Here is a 15,829-nt window from a genome sequence, read left to right as displayed (position 1 = left end):
TAATAGCTCGGCGACAGCCAGCCTATTTAGCTCTAATTGCATGTTTATGTTAGAAAGTTTTATGTCACTGTTATAAAAGATAAGTTATTTTTGTAAATATATTTTTAACAAAACACATTCTAGAGTTTATGTTTGTTTCGCCGAAAGGCTGGACTATAATTTCACAACCACATCAAAGTAATGGGATAATCTTAGTTAGTGTACTAATGATTAAAGGGAAAAACAGCTGCCAAAAATAGATGGGAAAAAACTGTTTATTGGCAAAAGCGGTCCGCCATAGACAGTTATATGTATGTGCTGCTTATCTTGAATGTGTAAATGTGACTCATAAACACTCATTATCATTTCACTTTATAAGGGACTTTATAACTGTAGATAAAAGCAATATATATATATATATATGGTAAAACATTTAAAAATTATAAGGCAATATATAAATCAAGGTTTCCTCTAGAAATACTGTCAACTTATAAATACATATATAAAAAAACAACATCAAAATACACACGATAAAGATATACATGCCGTCAAGTGATTTTATGCCATTAACAGACACGTGGTGCTAGAAAGGGCATCATGCTGTGTAAATTATTTACTTTGGTGTATACGTTTTATAAGAAGGTGAATGTCCACCTAAAGTGCTTCATTTAGTGACTTTCTTTACTTTGATTTTCCTCATGCCCCCATGGACATAATTCATCCCGACAAAGTGTCCATTATCCTTGCTGCGGAATGCGAAATGCTTCAGTAAAATCATCGATTTCAAGTCAGCATCAGAGCGTGGTTTCTGTCTGTGCCTTGTCTTTTGGCATAAGAGCTGAGCTTCAGAATAATTGTCCAGTGAAAGTGTGATCGTTCACGCGTTTAACCCCAAAACTGAGTCCTGCTATCTCTGTTACCGCAGAGCTCCTCTAGGGGGCGCAGCAGGCCATCTTCACGTGCTCGGTAAGGCTGAGCGTAGCTGTCCTCCTCTATCAGGATGCGATTGAGAGTGCGTTCGTAATTTATATGCCGTCGCAGCATCAACACGTACTGGTGCCCTTCCTCTAGAAGGGGACAGTCACATTTGTTGGGGGCCCACAGGAACTCACGGTGCTCCAGACGATAACGGTTGCGGTACGTGTGGATGATTTGGACGTCATAGCGGGTCTCCTCACCATGATAGATTTTTTCCAGCACTTTTGCTCGAAGTACTGTCACAGCAGAAAAATGTTTTGCTATCATCCAATATATTATGTACATTAAACCAAAATGGGAGACATACTGATTGAACTCACCAAAATCTTTTTGGCAGTACTGTCTCTGGCGCTCACCTTTCCCTCGAACCCGGCGGCATTTCCCACAGTGGCCTACAAAAGGATGAAATGCTTTCATGACGTAACAAAAAAAGCCCAGACTTTGTCATCCGTGCAAACAACAACCAACAATGGAAATTAACTGTGAACATTAATGAAAAAATATGTGTTTGGCATTGTATGTAAGATTTTACATGGCAATTAGTGTTGTCATTAGTACCGGCACTTCGGTACCAAGTCGATACTGAAATTTTAAAACTGTTTCTGGAGTACCAGGAGTACAGAGTATCGCTGATAGACAGCTGCTTTAAAATGCTCCTGTGTGTACAGTGCTTTTGTGCGTGCTCTGTGAAAAGCTTCAGAGGTTTCTATTTACAACGCGTTTAATGAAGCGCTGAGAATTATAGCCAGTCATAGACATCATGGCACATGTATGCAATTTCACTCGGTGGCCATCTTTGAAACCTCTCTCGGGCATCTTTTTCAGTCATGCAAGTGCAGCTCCTATCTCTTTGAATAGGGAAACATCAAATTATCCAAAACTATTCGGCAAGCTTACGATTAAAGGGTTAGTACACCCAAAAATGAAAATTATGTCATTAATGACTCACCCTCATGTCGTTCCAAGCTATTCGAGCTATTTCACGTAGTGTAACTGCGTAGCGCATCTGTGTTGTACGTCACACGCATCACACATGACCAGCGTCGGCCAATAATGAGCCTACGTGTGACGTACAACACAGACGCGCTACGCAGTTACACTACGTGAAAAGACTCGAGGCCCAGAGAGAAGGAAATGAATAGTGGAATAAAGTCGTTATTTTTGTTTACTTTTTGCGCACAAAAAGTATTCTCGTCACTTGATAAACTTAAGATTGAGCCACTGATGTCACATGGACTACTTTGATGATGTCTGTATTGCCTTTCTGGACGTGAACAGTATACCGTACATACATTTTCAATGGAGGAACAGAAAGCTCTCGGACTAAATCTAAAATATCTTAAACTGTGTTCCGAAGATGAACGGAGGTCTTACGGGCTTGGAACGACATGAGGGTGAGTCATTAATGACATAATTTTCATTTTTGGGTGAACTAACCCTTTATATTTCATTTGATGAAGTTTTATGTAACAAAAATTCGGGAGGAGCATGTTCAGGTAATCAACCAATCAGCACAAGAGGAAGCCGGTATAAATATAGCCTTCCCTCATCTCTGTACCATGACAGTTTCACAGCACCCCTCCACCAACCCCATCACCTCACTCTTGGCCGGTTTTCTATCCCAGGGGGGGTAATTTGGTTCAGGCCAAATTCCGAACTCGGAGCCCTCCCCCGGACAGCACGCCAAATACGCATAAATTACTATATCTCGAATCATGACAAAAAAACGCCAGCTGCAGTGACGTGATGACTTTACCAATCAGAGATTGGCTCTTTTCTTTAGAAGGTTGGGCCACCATTCACATTCACATGCACATTCTCCCATTCATAAGTAATAGGAGTGAACCATCTTTCTGTATATTTAAAGTCTTTGACTAAAGTGATTGATGGGCAGCTTTAGTGATTATACAAGGGAGTGCTCTTTCCTCGCATTCTGTATATAACCCATTTACAATTTGAATTTGTTATTGAATAATTGAATAGTTATTTTTCATGCTGCTATGCACTGCAAAGTTTTGGGAAAAACAACCATATGGAATTGTGGGATTGAATTCCGAATTGCGATGAAAAAAATCTACGTTCAATGTAAAGTGTAATTATTTCTTTGTTCTTGATTTTAATAACTAATTTACTTGAGCAGTGTTTATTTAACTAATATACAAATATTTGATGTATTAATGTATTATTTAATTATTCTTATTCTTATTAATACTAATAATTTATTTATTTTTATTTCAAAATAGTTAAATAGTTCCAATAGTAGTACCAAAATTGGAACAGAGTTCTGTGAAAGTGTACTGGTATCAGTACGGACTACAAAAATGTTGGTATCGTGACAACACTAATGGCAGTGATAAAGTTCTGACCTCTACGATGTACTTCAGGCAGTCGGTTCCTGCGGTTTTCATCTCTTTCCAAACGTGGGACTGGCTGCTGTTGATAGGGGGGCTGAAGGGGCCAGCGAGCAGCGGGACCTGGGATCATGACCTCGTAAATCACAGTTGTATTTACAAAAGGCTCCTAACATTATACTTTAAGCAAATGGGACATTTCAGCCAAATACTAACCACCACATGTAGTACTGACATTCAATCTATAGCTTTATATCAAGATCTATTCACAGCACAGATAATACTTATAAAAACTAAAAGCTTGATAGATTCCTAAATACCAGGAATGAAAGGGTTTTTACCCCAGAAAAGAGGTTTTGTGGCTGGATGTGTTGTAGTAGTGGTTGTGGTTGTGGTAGTCATAGTGGTTGGAGGTTCAAATGGCAAGTGGTTTGCAGTGTGGTGAGGATGCCGGAGTTGACTTCTCCCGTGGTACAGGGCATATCGGTCTGGAGGGAGCCAGTACTCATATTCTATCCCAGAGTTCTTATCAGTTGACAAGACCTACAATCAAATCAGTACCAATGAACACAAATGGGCTGCTAGGCATTAAGAATCATGAACTGAAGCTCACCATGATGTGCAGGTCCTCCTGAGTAGGTCCTGGAACTTCAAAACTCTCCCAGGTATCGGCAGAGCGGCGATAGAGCAGTTTGGTTCCTGCAACGTTGTACTCTCCAGGAATATTGATCTTCCAGTGCCCATTGATCACAAACTGAGAGCGCCCATTCTGGAGTGCTTTTAAAAAATGTTGAAAAAAGGTGATTTTTTCCTAAAAACATTGGACTACACAGCATTATTGTAGTTTTCTCATACAGTGCACAAACTGTTTTGTTAAATTGTGAAAAATTACGTTAGTTATCCAATGCATTAGGCCTATTTTATTGCGCTAGTAAATGCGAAGTAAATGCTTTTGTCTGTAGTCATCTACAGTTCTATCTCAGACTGTGCACCTTTTTTTATTTTGCTTTGAGAAACAAATGTTGAACCTAAAGTGGAGAGATCACACGCAAGGCTGTTCTCTAACCTAGATAGTTTCTGCTGTTATCAGTCACTCTGATGTGTGTGGCTCCGGCCGGGATCATAGTGACCTCACTATACCCAAATAGTCCTGCAGGGAAACACAGATGAGAGAGTAATGCGCCTCAGCCCATTTGAAAAAAAACAACAACAAACCCCCAGAGTTATTTCCAACAGGTGCGCAATCCTGCACGTAACAAGACTATATGTTTCCACGTTTTGCTTCAGCCGCTTGACTTGCTCTAGCTGGAAGGCACTGAACTCCAGAATTACGACCCAGGCTGAACTTTTCCTTTCTCCTTTGACTTTTGACCCTCTTTACAGAGCGTTGTGCTGGCAACCTCGAATCTGTTATACTACTCTTAGAAATTCACATGCAAGAGAGAGGGAAACGGAGTGGTATTCAGATAGCCAAACAATGACAGTATTATGACTTTGTTTTCCCCGATGTAAACGCTCTGTATTTTCAGTTGGCCAGCGTGAAGGACGCTTTTAAAAGAGGTTCTGTTTCATGCGGAGAAGTTCAAAGGCAGAGGTGTCAGTGCTCTAAGTGTGTAGATATGTGTATGGGAGAGAGAAACGACAAGATAAAGAAGAGAAAGAGAGGTCACGGTCTGCAAGAAACCACTTAATCTACCTTTCAAAAGTTTGAGGTCGGTACGATGTTTTTTAAAGAATGGATTAAATTCACCAAAAGGGACAGTAAAGAAATTTACATTGTTACAGAAAAACTTTCTCTCTTTTAAACTTTCTATTCATCAAAGAATCCTGAAAGAAATGTAGCACAATTCCCACAAAAATATTAAGCAGCAGCACAACTGATAATAGTAAAACACTTTTCTTGAGCAGCAAATCAGCATATTAGAATGATTTCTGAAGGATCATGTGACACTGAAGACTGGAGTAAAAGTTATTCACATCTCTTATATTAATGTTGAAATAAAACTATTGATTTCTGTTCTACTGAGTCAGTGAGTGTATTTCGATTCATAGCTGACCATTGTTCTGCCCGTTGCTTTGATAAACACTTCTGTGATGAAGGCAGGTTGAGTTGTGGCCTCCACACACCATGCAGGCGTCCTCCTGCTGCTGTGATCCAAAGATCAAGTCACATCCTGGCTTCTGCGCGCGCACACACACACACACACACACACACACACAAACCCTGCGATTAGAAGCCAAAATATCAGGCACCGTCACATTCTGTTTCACCAGTACAAGCTGATCCCACAACACTCCTGATAAAAACTGGAACAGCTCATGGCCTACAGAATCTTGGAGATTTTCCAAGAAATAAATTTAGACATTAGCATCCAAGATTAAAGATCCTCAAAATAAATGCATTCCATCATTTTAATAGCACCATGTTTGTTTTCATCAGTTCATCTTCGCACAACCATGTGTATTGAGTTTATGAGTTTCAACTTGATTTCTTTAATCGTAAGAGTGGTTGGATTAAGCGTAATGAATTGAACACTCTCATGCTGTAATCCTACTTCAGTTCCCAGCATGCACTGAAGCATACATAATGCAGATTGCAGATTATCGTTTGCTGCTTTTACTTGTGGTTTTGTTTTTGTGTTTATTGTCATTTACAGCTATTAAATGTCTAATTATTGTTTTGGAATATGCACAGTACAGTTTAAAAATGCGGGTTTGGTAAGATTTTTTAAAGAAATGAATACTTTTGTTCAGTAAGAATGCAATTAAGTTGATGAAAAGTGACAAAAAAGTAAAAAGTGATGAAAAGTAAAGACCTTTATAACTTTACAAAAGACTTCTATTTTAAATAAATGCTGTTCTCTTGAATTTTTTTTATTCATCAGGAAATCCTGAGATACATGTATCACGATTTGTTTCCACAAAAACATTAAACTTACAGTATGGAATTTTTCGCCACTAGGGGTCGCTAACCTATTTACAATAACAAAGGCGTAGTTTGATGACGCAACATTTGCTAAGAATTATGGATCTTGTCGTCAACGTCAAGCCGACCAATCTAATAATGTTTATGGATGAGTAAATACATCGATGTTTTTATCATGACTGTGATATGAAGCAGTTCGGGATTGCTAAGAGACAGCTATCAGCTCCACACGCGACGCGAGTCCCGCGGATATAAAAGGAATATGGACATTTCATTCTACCGAACTACACGCAAGAGCAGAATTACTACTCACAGGCCAGTTTATTAGACAAATTAAACTTGTGAGGTAACGCAGTGCTGTTTTACTTGGTCTAACATAACACTAGCACACTAAACTGCATTTGAATGTGTTGAAATGTATGTGTTAGTTTGTCTGTATGAGACTAGCAGTAAGCTAGATCAACATTAGAATAACATACAGATCATATTATAACATTTTATCATTGTTGAACTATATAACATTGATTAGTTTTATGTAAATGTGCTCACCTGTTTAATAAAGTACATGTAGGAGCGGTCGAAGTCTCGGACGTGGAGCTCTCGTTTATATACTGTCTATGGGAGCTCTCGGCATCTCGAAAACACCGCGCTGATATTGATTCTCGTTTTAGTTCTCCTTTTTTACTCAAAGTCTGCTTGCCATGGTCCGTAATGTTTGAACGAAACAACAACAGCGTGCAGATAGACATTACGAACTACATTGTCCACATCAGTCGCTTTTTGGTTACTATCAGACGGCTCTGGTTCATAGCTCTGGTTACCATGGCAGTACGAGCGGAAACCAGGGACAACGCGGATATGAGACCATTGACGGCGACAAAACGGAAATAAAGAAACGTACCGTGTCTTCAAATTAAATGTTTTTGAAACAAAAAGCCTGTTGAATTGCACTACTTGAAAAATAATAGGCATTGCATTAACCATGCTTGCATTTTAATGCATTGTATTTTTAGGGCTTGCATTTTTATGGGCTGAAATTCAACATGGTTGAATATTTAAGCTGTGAATATTTCAATTAAAAACATTTCAAACACATTTTCATTATTAAAAATTCATTAATCCATATTCACCTTTCATATTTCACTTCCAAAATATTCAAACTGTTTAAAAATACAACCTATAATATTCAACAGGCAATTTTCGGTCCATTTTATTTCGCTTCCACAAATTCAGTGGTTCAAATTCAGTGGTTCAAATTCGACAGTAAATTCAACGGAACTGTAGGAAAAGCAATAGATTATCGAGCATACTATCCATCTGCTGTTAGTCAATCCCACCAGCAGGTGGTGCAAAAGCGCGTGTTGTTGACGAAGACCAGCAATTGTTAGAGCAAGCCATTCATTCATTAAACTCATTTAACAGCAATGTAAGTGTATTTGTGATTATTATGACGGCGGTTGTATGTTAAATTCAGTGTCTTCACGGTTACTTTCCCTGTGTAGCCTACAATCATCTTTCTCTACCGTGAACAAGATTATAATGTTATTCCCCGATGCGGATACGCAGATCCAATGTTACATTTTTGAGGTTGACGTATATTTCTCTTGGTTGTTTAGTTGCCTTAACTTTATATTGTGGCGATGTGCTGCATGCAAGCTTTTTTTTGCAAGGGTGCAATTTTTTTGCCAGGGTGCATGCAAGGGTTTCCCTCAAAACGTCAGGATTCCCCTGCTAGACATATAAAACGCTTAATGTAGCTTAATGGACTAATTGTGATATAAAAGACCAAACTCGCAGGCAAGCAGATTGACTCAGAATAACGCACAAAGTTTAATGCTGAGCGTTTCCCAGTGATAGACTGGCATAAAGTTGACTTGACGTTGGACATTCGCACATTTAGGGACCGTCTCTAAAGTGTATACGTCTTTGGTATACACGTTTCAAACTTTAATATCATTTGAATAGAACGACTTACAGTCATAAAACCAACTGTAAAGTGTTCATGTGGTGCCAGCCATAATGCGCACCCTTTGGATTTTTGATATTTATTCAAATAAATTAAAGTTTGCTATTGAAGTTAGAAACGTGTATGTTTTATGCAACTTTTGAGACGGTCCCTAAATGTGCGAATGTCCAAATGTCAAGCCAATTTTACATTTAGGCTATTCATTTATTTAGCAGACGCTTTTATCCAAAGCGATTTACAGTTAAACTAACAATAGGAGGACAACAATATGCAAGTACTATGACACTTCCCAGTTTAAGCTAATGCAACGTACTACTTCGTACTACTGCTTCTCTCTCTCTCTCTCTCTCTCTCTCTCTCTCTCTCTCTCTCTCTCTCTCTCTCTCTCTCTCTCTCTCTCTCTCTCTACACACACACACACACACACACACACACACACACACACACACACACACACGGGTAATCATTTTCATTTTATGAATGAATGGCTTGCTCTAACTGTTGCTGGTCTTCGTCAACAACACGCGCTTTTGCACCACCTGCTGGTGAGGTTGACTAACAGCAGATGGATAGTATGCTCGATAATCTATTGCTTTTCCTACAGTTCCGTTGAATTTACTGTCGAATTTGAACCACTGAATTTGTGGAAGCGAAATAAAATGGACCGAAAATTGCCTGTTGAATATTATAGGTTGTATTTTTAAACAGTTTGAATATTTTGGAAGTGAAATATGAAAGGTGAATATGGATTATGGAATTTTTAATAATGAAAATGTGTTTGAAATGTTTTTAATTGAAATATTCACAGCTTAAATATTCAACCATGTTGAATTTCAGCCCATAAAAATGCAAGCCCTAAAAATACAATGCATTAAAATGCAAGCATGGTTAATGCAATGCCTATTATTTTTCAAGTAGTGCAATTCAACAGGCTTTTTGTTTCAAAAACATTTGAGATTATTTTACTTCCATAGTTGTTGGAAACAGTCGGGATAATGTAAGTACACAACTAAAAAAAATATATAACATAGATATAGTGATTTTTGCTATTTTTAAAGCAAAAAAGTTACATATTGTGCCTTTAAGCAGCACAACTGTTTTCAACATTGATAATTAGAAATGTTTCTTGTGCACTAAGTCATCATATTAGAATGATTTCTAAGGATCATGTGACACTAAAGACTGGAGTAATGATGCTGAAAATTCAGCTTTGACATCAAAAGAGTGTATTCAATTTTTAATATACTGTATATTAAAATATAAAAAATATTTTAAATTGTACTAATATTACACAATATTACTGTTTTACTGTACTCTATTTTGATTTTAAAAAATGCTGCCTTGATGAGCACAAGAGACTTCTTTCAAAAACATGAATCTTTTCGACCCCTTTGGAATGTTTTTTTATGTAGAAACAACAGAGCAAGTCAGAATGCAGAATACTATTTGTATTATAAATAAATATATGTTATTTCTGATATCAACTTTCATCAACTAAAACAATAAGTAATCCAAAATCAATCTACTCTTCAATACGGAGATCAAATAAAGAAAAAGAAAAACAAGTTCAAATTGATATGTTTTAATGGGAGATAACCTTAAGTAAAGCTGCACCATCCTGAAAGGTGTGTGTGTGTGTGTGTGTGTGTGTGTGTGTGTGTGTGTGTGTGTGTGTGTGTGTGTGTGTGTGTGTGTGTGTGTGTGTGTGTGTGTGTGTGTGTGTGTGTGTGTGTGTGTGTGTGTGTGTGTGTGTGTGTGTGTGTGTGTGTGTGTGTGTGTGTGTGTGTGTGTGTGTGTGTGTAGGTCCACAGGTCCAAACAGAGGCAGGTGAAAACAGATGGGCAGCAGAATGACAGAGATCTCTCTCTGAGCCACCACACACAAACAAGAGTAGGATCATGAGGCCCAGGCAGGGATCAAGAGCATTCAGGCAGAAGTTTGGCTTAAGCTCCTGAGAGCAGGGGTGGAGGAGGAGACATCAGAGGTAGAAGGACTACACTGTCCTCAGCAACTCCTGCAGGATATAATTAAGCCCCTCTTTCTTTTTAGACCCGTCATGCACTCCATTCCACGCAGGTGCAACCCTCCTCCTAATGCGTGACCTCCTGTTCTGTCTCTCCTTATCTTATCTTTCTTTGCCTTTCTCTGCCCATCCTTAATCTCAGTAGTTTATAAAATAATGATTCTCAATGGCACATTCCCATGATTGAGGGGGCCTCACAGAGGGGCAACCACACACACACACACACACACACACACACACACACACAAGGTGAAGGTGTGCTTCACACATATGGATTCAATCTGCCACATGTTGCTAATGATTGGGCCCCACTATGCATGTGCTTCTCTTTTCCAGTCCTCATGTGATGAAAACCAAATTCACACCAGCAAGACTTTAGGACTACACACACACACACACACACACACACACACACACACACACACACATTGCACATTAATGTGTTTGAAAGACAAAAGTCTTTCAAAGACAGTAATACCTAGTTAAAATGACTCAAAAGTGATCATTTAAATAATAATTAACGTGTTTGTCAGGAGTTGATTAGATATGCAATGTTAAAAGTGAAAAGATTTCTGTAAATCCAGTGATCAAATGCTATGTGGGTCTCATGAATATGCTCACAGTTTCTTGTAATATGTAAATATTTATTGTACTGGCAAAAATAAAAATAAAAAATACCCTGTGGTGAAACCATGATACTTTGATGGTATCAGATAATAATACTATGATATATATCATGGTAATAAATACATTTACATATGGTAGTGAAAATACGGTAACAAGGTTACCGGTGTACATGTCCAAAATACCCTGATACTTGAATCAATACAAGTCAAAACATGATTAGAAGCGTGTGAACAGGACAAAAGCACTGTAAAAATGTTTTATAAGGTAACTTAAAAATATGCTTTATGTTGAGACTTCTGAATAAACTGGTTTTAGTCAACTCAAAAAAAAATTTACAATATGACAGAATAAAACATGATTTTCATTTAAAACACGAATTAAAAAGGACTGTTTAATATATCTATGTCATTTTAATTATTTTATTGTTATATTTATTTGTTATATATATTTATTTAAATATGTATATTTATTTGTCTTTAAAATATATAGAAATGTATTAAAATATATTATATTTACTTTTTTATGTTTGAGTTATTTAATAATTCATTGATAAATTGTTCCTTCTTTTTATAAGTGGCACTCCTAGTTCTAACAAAAGTCATTTTTAAATGTCATCTGAATAAGTAGATGTAATAGCTCTTTAAAGCAAAACCTGCACATTTTCCGTGAGGGTGTACATTTTGTGATTATTAGCTATTATGAAACTTTAAGAAACAGCTACTCACTAGACACTTTCCATTCACACAGACTGTCCCCTGATCTGATTGGCATGGCGTGCCATCAAGCACCCGTCCAAAGTTGTAATAGAAGTTGTGTCCAATAGCCAGGCAGCTGAGCTCACATGGGCTGGAGCCTGAAAGCAAGGTTTAAATCAGGTTTCAGTCAGTATAAGCACGTAGCAGAAGGAGAAATCCACACAGTAACACAACACATGCTTCAAAGAGGAGAGTCATGCTTCACTGACCTCCATGAAAGGTAGTCCAATGGTAACTGCTGCCAGCGACCAGGGGTCTGTCATTGAAAGCTTTACACTGCAGTTCTCTGAAGTCCATAGAGTCAGCAGGACACTCCTGATGTTACAGACGCAAAGCTCAGGAGAGAAAACACGCACATCTAAAGCTCCTAAAGCTCTGATTCATTAACACTTTCTAAATCATTAGAACAGCTTTGGAGGACTCAGGATAAACACAACACAATGACACAATGACCCCATTTAAACCTGGTATTAACATCTGTCCTGGGTGATGGGATCACAAGTGGGCAAATGGGGTACAAATCATTTCAGTTAAACCACATTCAGAGGTAGTTGGGAACATATCACCATATTGTATTTGTAGAGTAAACGCTAACACACCTCACGCATTGCAGATAACAGTGAAGGGCCGCTTACTCATCTGATAATCATCAAATGTACTAAAATAGGGGGTTTTAAAATCAAGCTTTTAATGTTGTTTATATGTCTATGTGGTGTTTTTTTATATGCTTTAAGACAAACCATGTGCAAATGCATAGGTCAACACCATTGCTGAGTATTTTACCCTTAAAACCGTAAAGACTGTTTTTGACGTCACTAACTACCTTGAACACAATCACGTTAACGTGTGATCATCAATGAGTGGATCTCTGAGCTGGTGTGAGTGAGTGGAGGCGGGGCTAATATATTAGTTGAACTGCGAAAACTAAATGAGGCAAGGGTGTAGTTACATTCAAGCTATTTTAAGGCATGACACTTTTCAAGGGGAAAAAAAACATTTAAATATGTAATTTTGGTGATCAAAGGGGAGTTTTAAGGGATAAAATGATTGACTACAGGGACTTTATATGAAAACCGTTCTTTTCCATTTGCCATTATGTCTTTGCATAATCTATACATTTACATACACAAGACTTCATGGAACTTCGGTTTTCCTGACAGTAAATATAGCATCTTGAATTAAATTTCATTTTAAAATGAGCAATTTGCATTTACAAATGCTTTTTTTTTTTTTTTTTTTTTTTTACTTTTTGGTGGTATGTTATAATTTTGAAAGTTCCTAATTTTGTTTTGGAGTTCATTCAAGGTAAAAAAAAAAACACTTTACGTTTCTCATAACATACATTGCCCATCACTTCAGTTCTCAAAGAGTCTGAAAATGGTTTGTGTCTCTCTAAACCCCTCCTTTCCACGAGCTTTCTCTGCATTGTTTGGTCAGTCTGTTTTTCTGTATCAATTCCATTGCGAGTCCTCATCCTTTTGAAGTGCACGCAAACTGGATTTGCAGGGCTAAATATAGCATCTCCTCGACATGTTGACAACATGGACCAAACTCCTCCAGGCCTATAAATGCAGTGTTTGAGGGTGGATCAAAGTAGATGTTTGCAATGAAGACCATAGCTGCCACTATGCAAATTTGTTACATTGTTAGTTAGTAACAGGAAGTGTTAACTGCAATTGCTCGAAATGACTTGTTTCAGGCAGTTCAGAATCGATTGCACAAAAGATAATATTCGAAAAAGCAAAATAGTGGAACTTTAATGTGCATCAACACACTTATGTAGTAAGTGATATATAATAATGAGGTGAAGTTATGAAATTGAAAACCATCCATTCGAAATCTGGTATGTTTGAGGCCAGACGACCTCTTTGTCCAAGCAATAATTACAATAGAATACACTGTAGAACTAATTGCACATAAATGCTATCGATATTATGCAGTGAGGATAAGGTGTGACTGAATATTTAGACTTTCTGTTCAAACTGTAAAGAATTTACTGCACCTTTGTGTTACAAATCTTGTATTGCCTGGTGTCCCCTGGGCAGGGCCCTCCAACCAGATTTCTAGAGAGAGAAAAAATAACAAAGATGTCAGATGCAACAAATTAGTGTATTTAACGTTATAAACAAATTGCATGAGCATGATCAAGCAGAACACCAAAAGGCCATTCACACAGGATGTGTTCTTGCATTCTTCACTTCACTTTTTTTTTTTCTAAAATTAAACATTTAGGGCAACAACAGCTTGTCGCTGGAGTACCCTTAAAGGGAACGAATGTATAATCATTATCTGACAGCAGAGAAGATGGTGAGATTGAATCAACCTGGTGATGCAGGTGCGTGAACGGACAGAGGCCCCTCCACCACAGGAGCGCGAACACACAGACCAACCGCCCCACGAGGCCCACTCATTCATGAAATGCATTTGGCTACGCATCTGTGGCCCCTCACGTCCCATCTCTACTCGTCTGGATGACTGCAAATATACAAACAACAAAGTGCATGAAAGGTTGCAGAACAACAACAAAGAGAGACAGCAGGGGTGGCAGATTTGATCGACTAACTTGTGTTTTTAGCAAGCTCACTCATTAGAACAACAGTATGTAAAATATATATATTTGTAGAGAAATTTTAGTTATTAGGCCATTTGATGTATGTTAAAGGGTCATGAAACCCTAAAACATTATTTGATAAGTTAACAGATTGTTACACATCAATGAAATAGCACATCAGTGATAATAGCACTCATTATGTTTGTTATTTCAGGGGAAAGTGTGAGTGTGTATTTGGTCTTAGCCATTTTGTTTATATTTTAAACATTAAATACATGTATTACGACACTCTTTGTTTGTAGAGAAGATATAGACCTTATTTAGCCCCGCCCCTTTTCAGCGCTGCGCTCGTTGTCTTTTGACTTCCGGTTTTATTTTCACAGCGATCTTGCGTATTTATGAATGAACGGCTCGTTTTAAAATCTTCCCGGTCTACTGACATTTGTTAAGACATCTGGTTTAAACATTACCATCCTCATGATAACTTTCGTTCATTTTCGTTAACTTTATATTAAGTAAATCCACTTCAAAAGCTAATTACTCTTGGACAGCAATGCCATAGAGCGACTGCAAAAACGTAAGTTAAAAGACAATATTCAAAAGATGGCTGCGCCCTTGTTTCTCTTGTGCATAAGGTCTATAGGTGGGTTCTTTTTAACCATGTGATGGGTTGTTGCATTCCAAAGAGATCACACCATGAATTTAAAAGTAATGCATGTTTATTTTTCAGTTAAAACACTTGGTCACACAAATAATATTTCATATGAATCAGACTTAATAATTTTTGATTGTAAATGTAACTTAGAGCATCGAAAATAAAAGCAAAGATATATTTTTCAGCATTGGAAGATTTTATTTGCATTATCCACTAACAGCTGCAGGCTCATACTGTTCCATCACTGATGGTCATTTGGGCTTATATTTGGTATTATACATGATATTATGTCCTTTATTTGTCATAGCAATTGTGCTTTAAAATTAAAAGGTAAAATCAGTTATTGTCCCATGTCTACATCAACTGCGAGGCTTCTACACTGGACGTGTGTGCAAATCATTTGTCCTTTGTGTAGCCTAAATTAGCGCAAGGACGTGCTTCAGATGTAGCGAGAACATGCTACGATTGTGCATACATCGAGTCTTCTTCAACTTAAATGTATAGCCTATATGTACAAATAAGAACACTTATACAGCAGTACATCTGATCAATGTAAGACTGGAAAAACGGGAAGAGAGAGCTACTCTCTGAGAGAACAAAGGAAAATATAGCTGCGAGCAGCGATTACGGGCCCAAGCCGGTGGCACCGCAACCCCGATGCCTTTAGTTACCTAAAGGCACCGGGGTGGCGGTGCCGCCGGCTTTGGCCCTTCATCGCTGCTCGCAGCTATATTTATATATATATATATATATATATATATAATCTTGAATGTATTTTTTATCATGTTGAAAAAGTTTGGTGTGAATAAAATAAACCACTTAGGAGGAGTAACTAAAAACTCAGAGTCTGACATATCCAAAAAATCCACATTCAAACCAAAATATCTGACTTCCTGTTGCTCGGAGCTAATGACTGTAAATTAGAAAGTTGTCCGGCTCGATGAGACCAATATGCGTACTGATTTTTGTAACTGTGGGTAAAAGTAACCCCCCCACTTTTGATAAAAGCATTTTGAAA

General features: G+C 37.7%; 1 protein-coding gene across 1 annotated transcript in view; it reads right to left on the bottom strand.

Annotated features, from left to right (window-relative positions):
• Positions 1–237: 237 nt before the first annotated feature.
• Positions 238–15,829, bottom strand: part of adamtsl5 (ADAMTS like 5) — a 28,901-nt gene continuing 13,309 nt past the window's right edge. Inside the window, exons 4-14 of the mRNA XM_081359845.1 lie at positions 13,929–14,080; positions 13,608–13,668; positions 11,815–11,920; positions 11,576–11,703; positions 5,366–5,489; positions 4,375–4,458; positions 3,922–4,085; positions 3,650–3,851; positions 3,324–3,431; positions 1,278–1,349; positions 238–1,193 (exon numbers count right to left, since the gene is read on the bottom strand). Of these exons, the coding sequence (XP_081215971.1) occupies positions 865–1,193; positions 1,278–1,349; positions 3,324–3,431; positions 3,650–3,851; positions 3,922–4,085; positions 4,375–4,458; positions 5,366–5,489; positions 11,576–11,703; positions 11,815–11,920; positions 13,608–13,668; positions 13,929–14,080 (1,530 nt within the window). The 3' untranslated portion in view covers positions 238–864. The remainder of the gene's footprint in view (positions 1,194–1,277; positions 1,350–3,323; positions 3,432–3,649; positions 3,852–3,921; positions 4,086–4,374; positions 4,459–5,365; positions 5,490–11,575; positions 11,704–11,814; positions 11,921–13,607; positions 13,669–13,928; positions 14,081–15,829) is intronic.

The sequence above is a fragment of the Scardinius erythrophthalmus genome (assembly GCF_964197995.2).
Source record: "Scardinius erythrophthalmus genome assembly, chromosome: 2".
In the NCBI taxonomy this organism is placed as follows: Eukaryota; Metazoa; Chordata; class Actinopteri; order Cypriniformes; family Leuciscidae; genus Scardinius; species Scardinius erythrophthalmus.
Note: the sequence above shows the minus strand (reverse complement) of the source record. Positions and strands in the feature narration are given on the sequence as shown.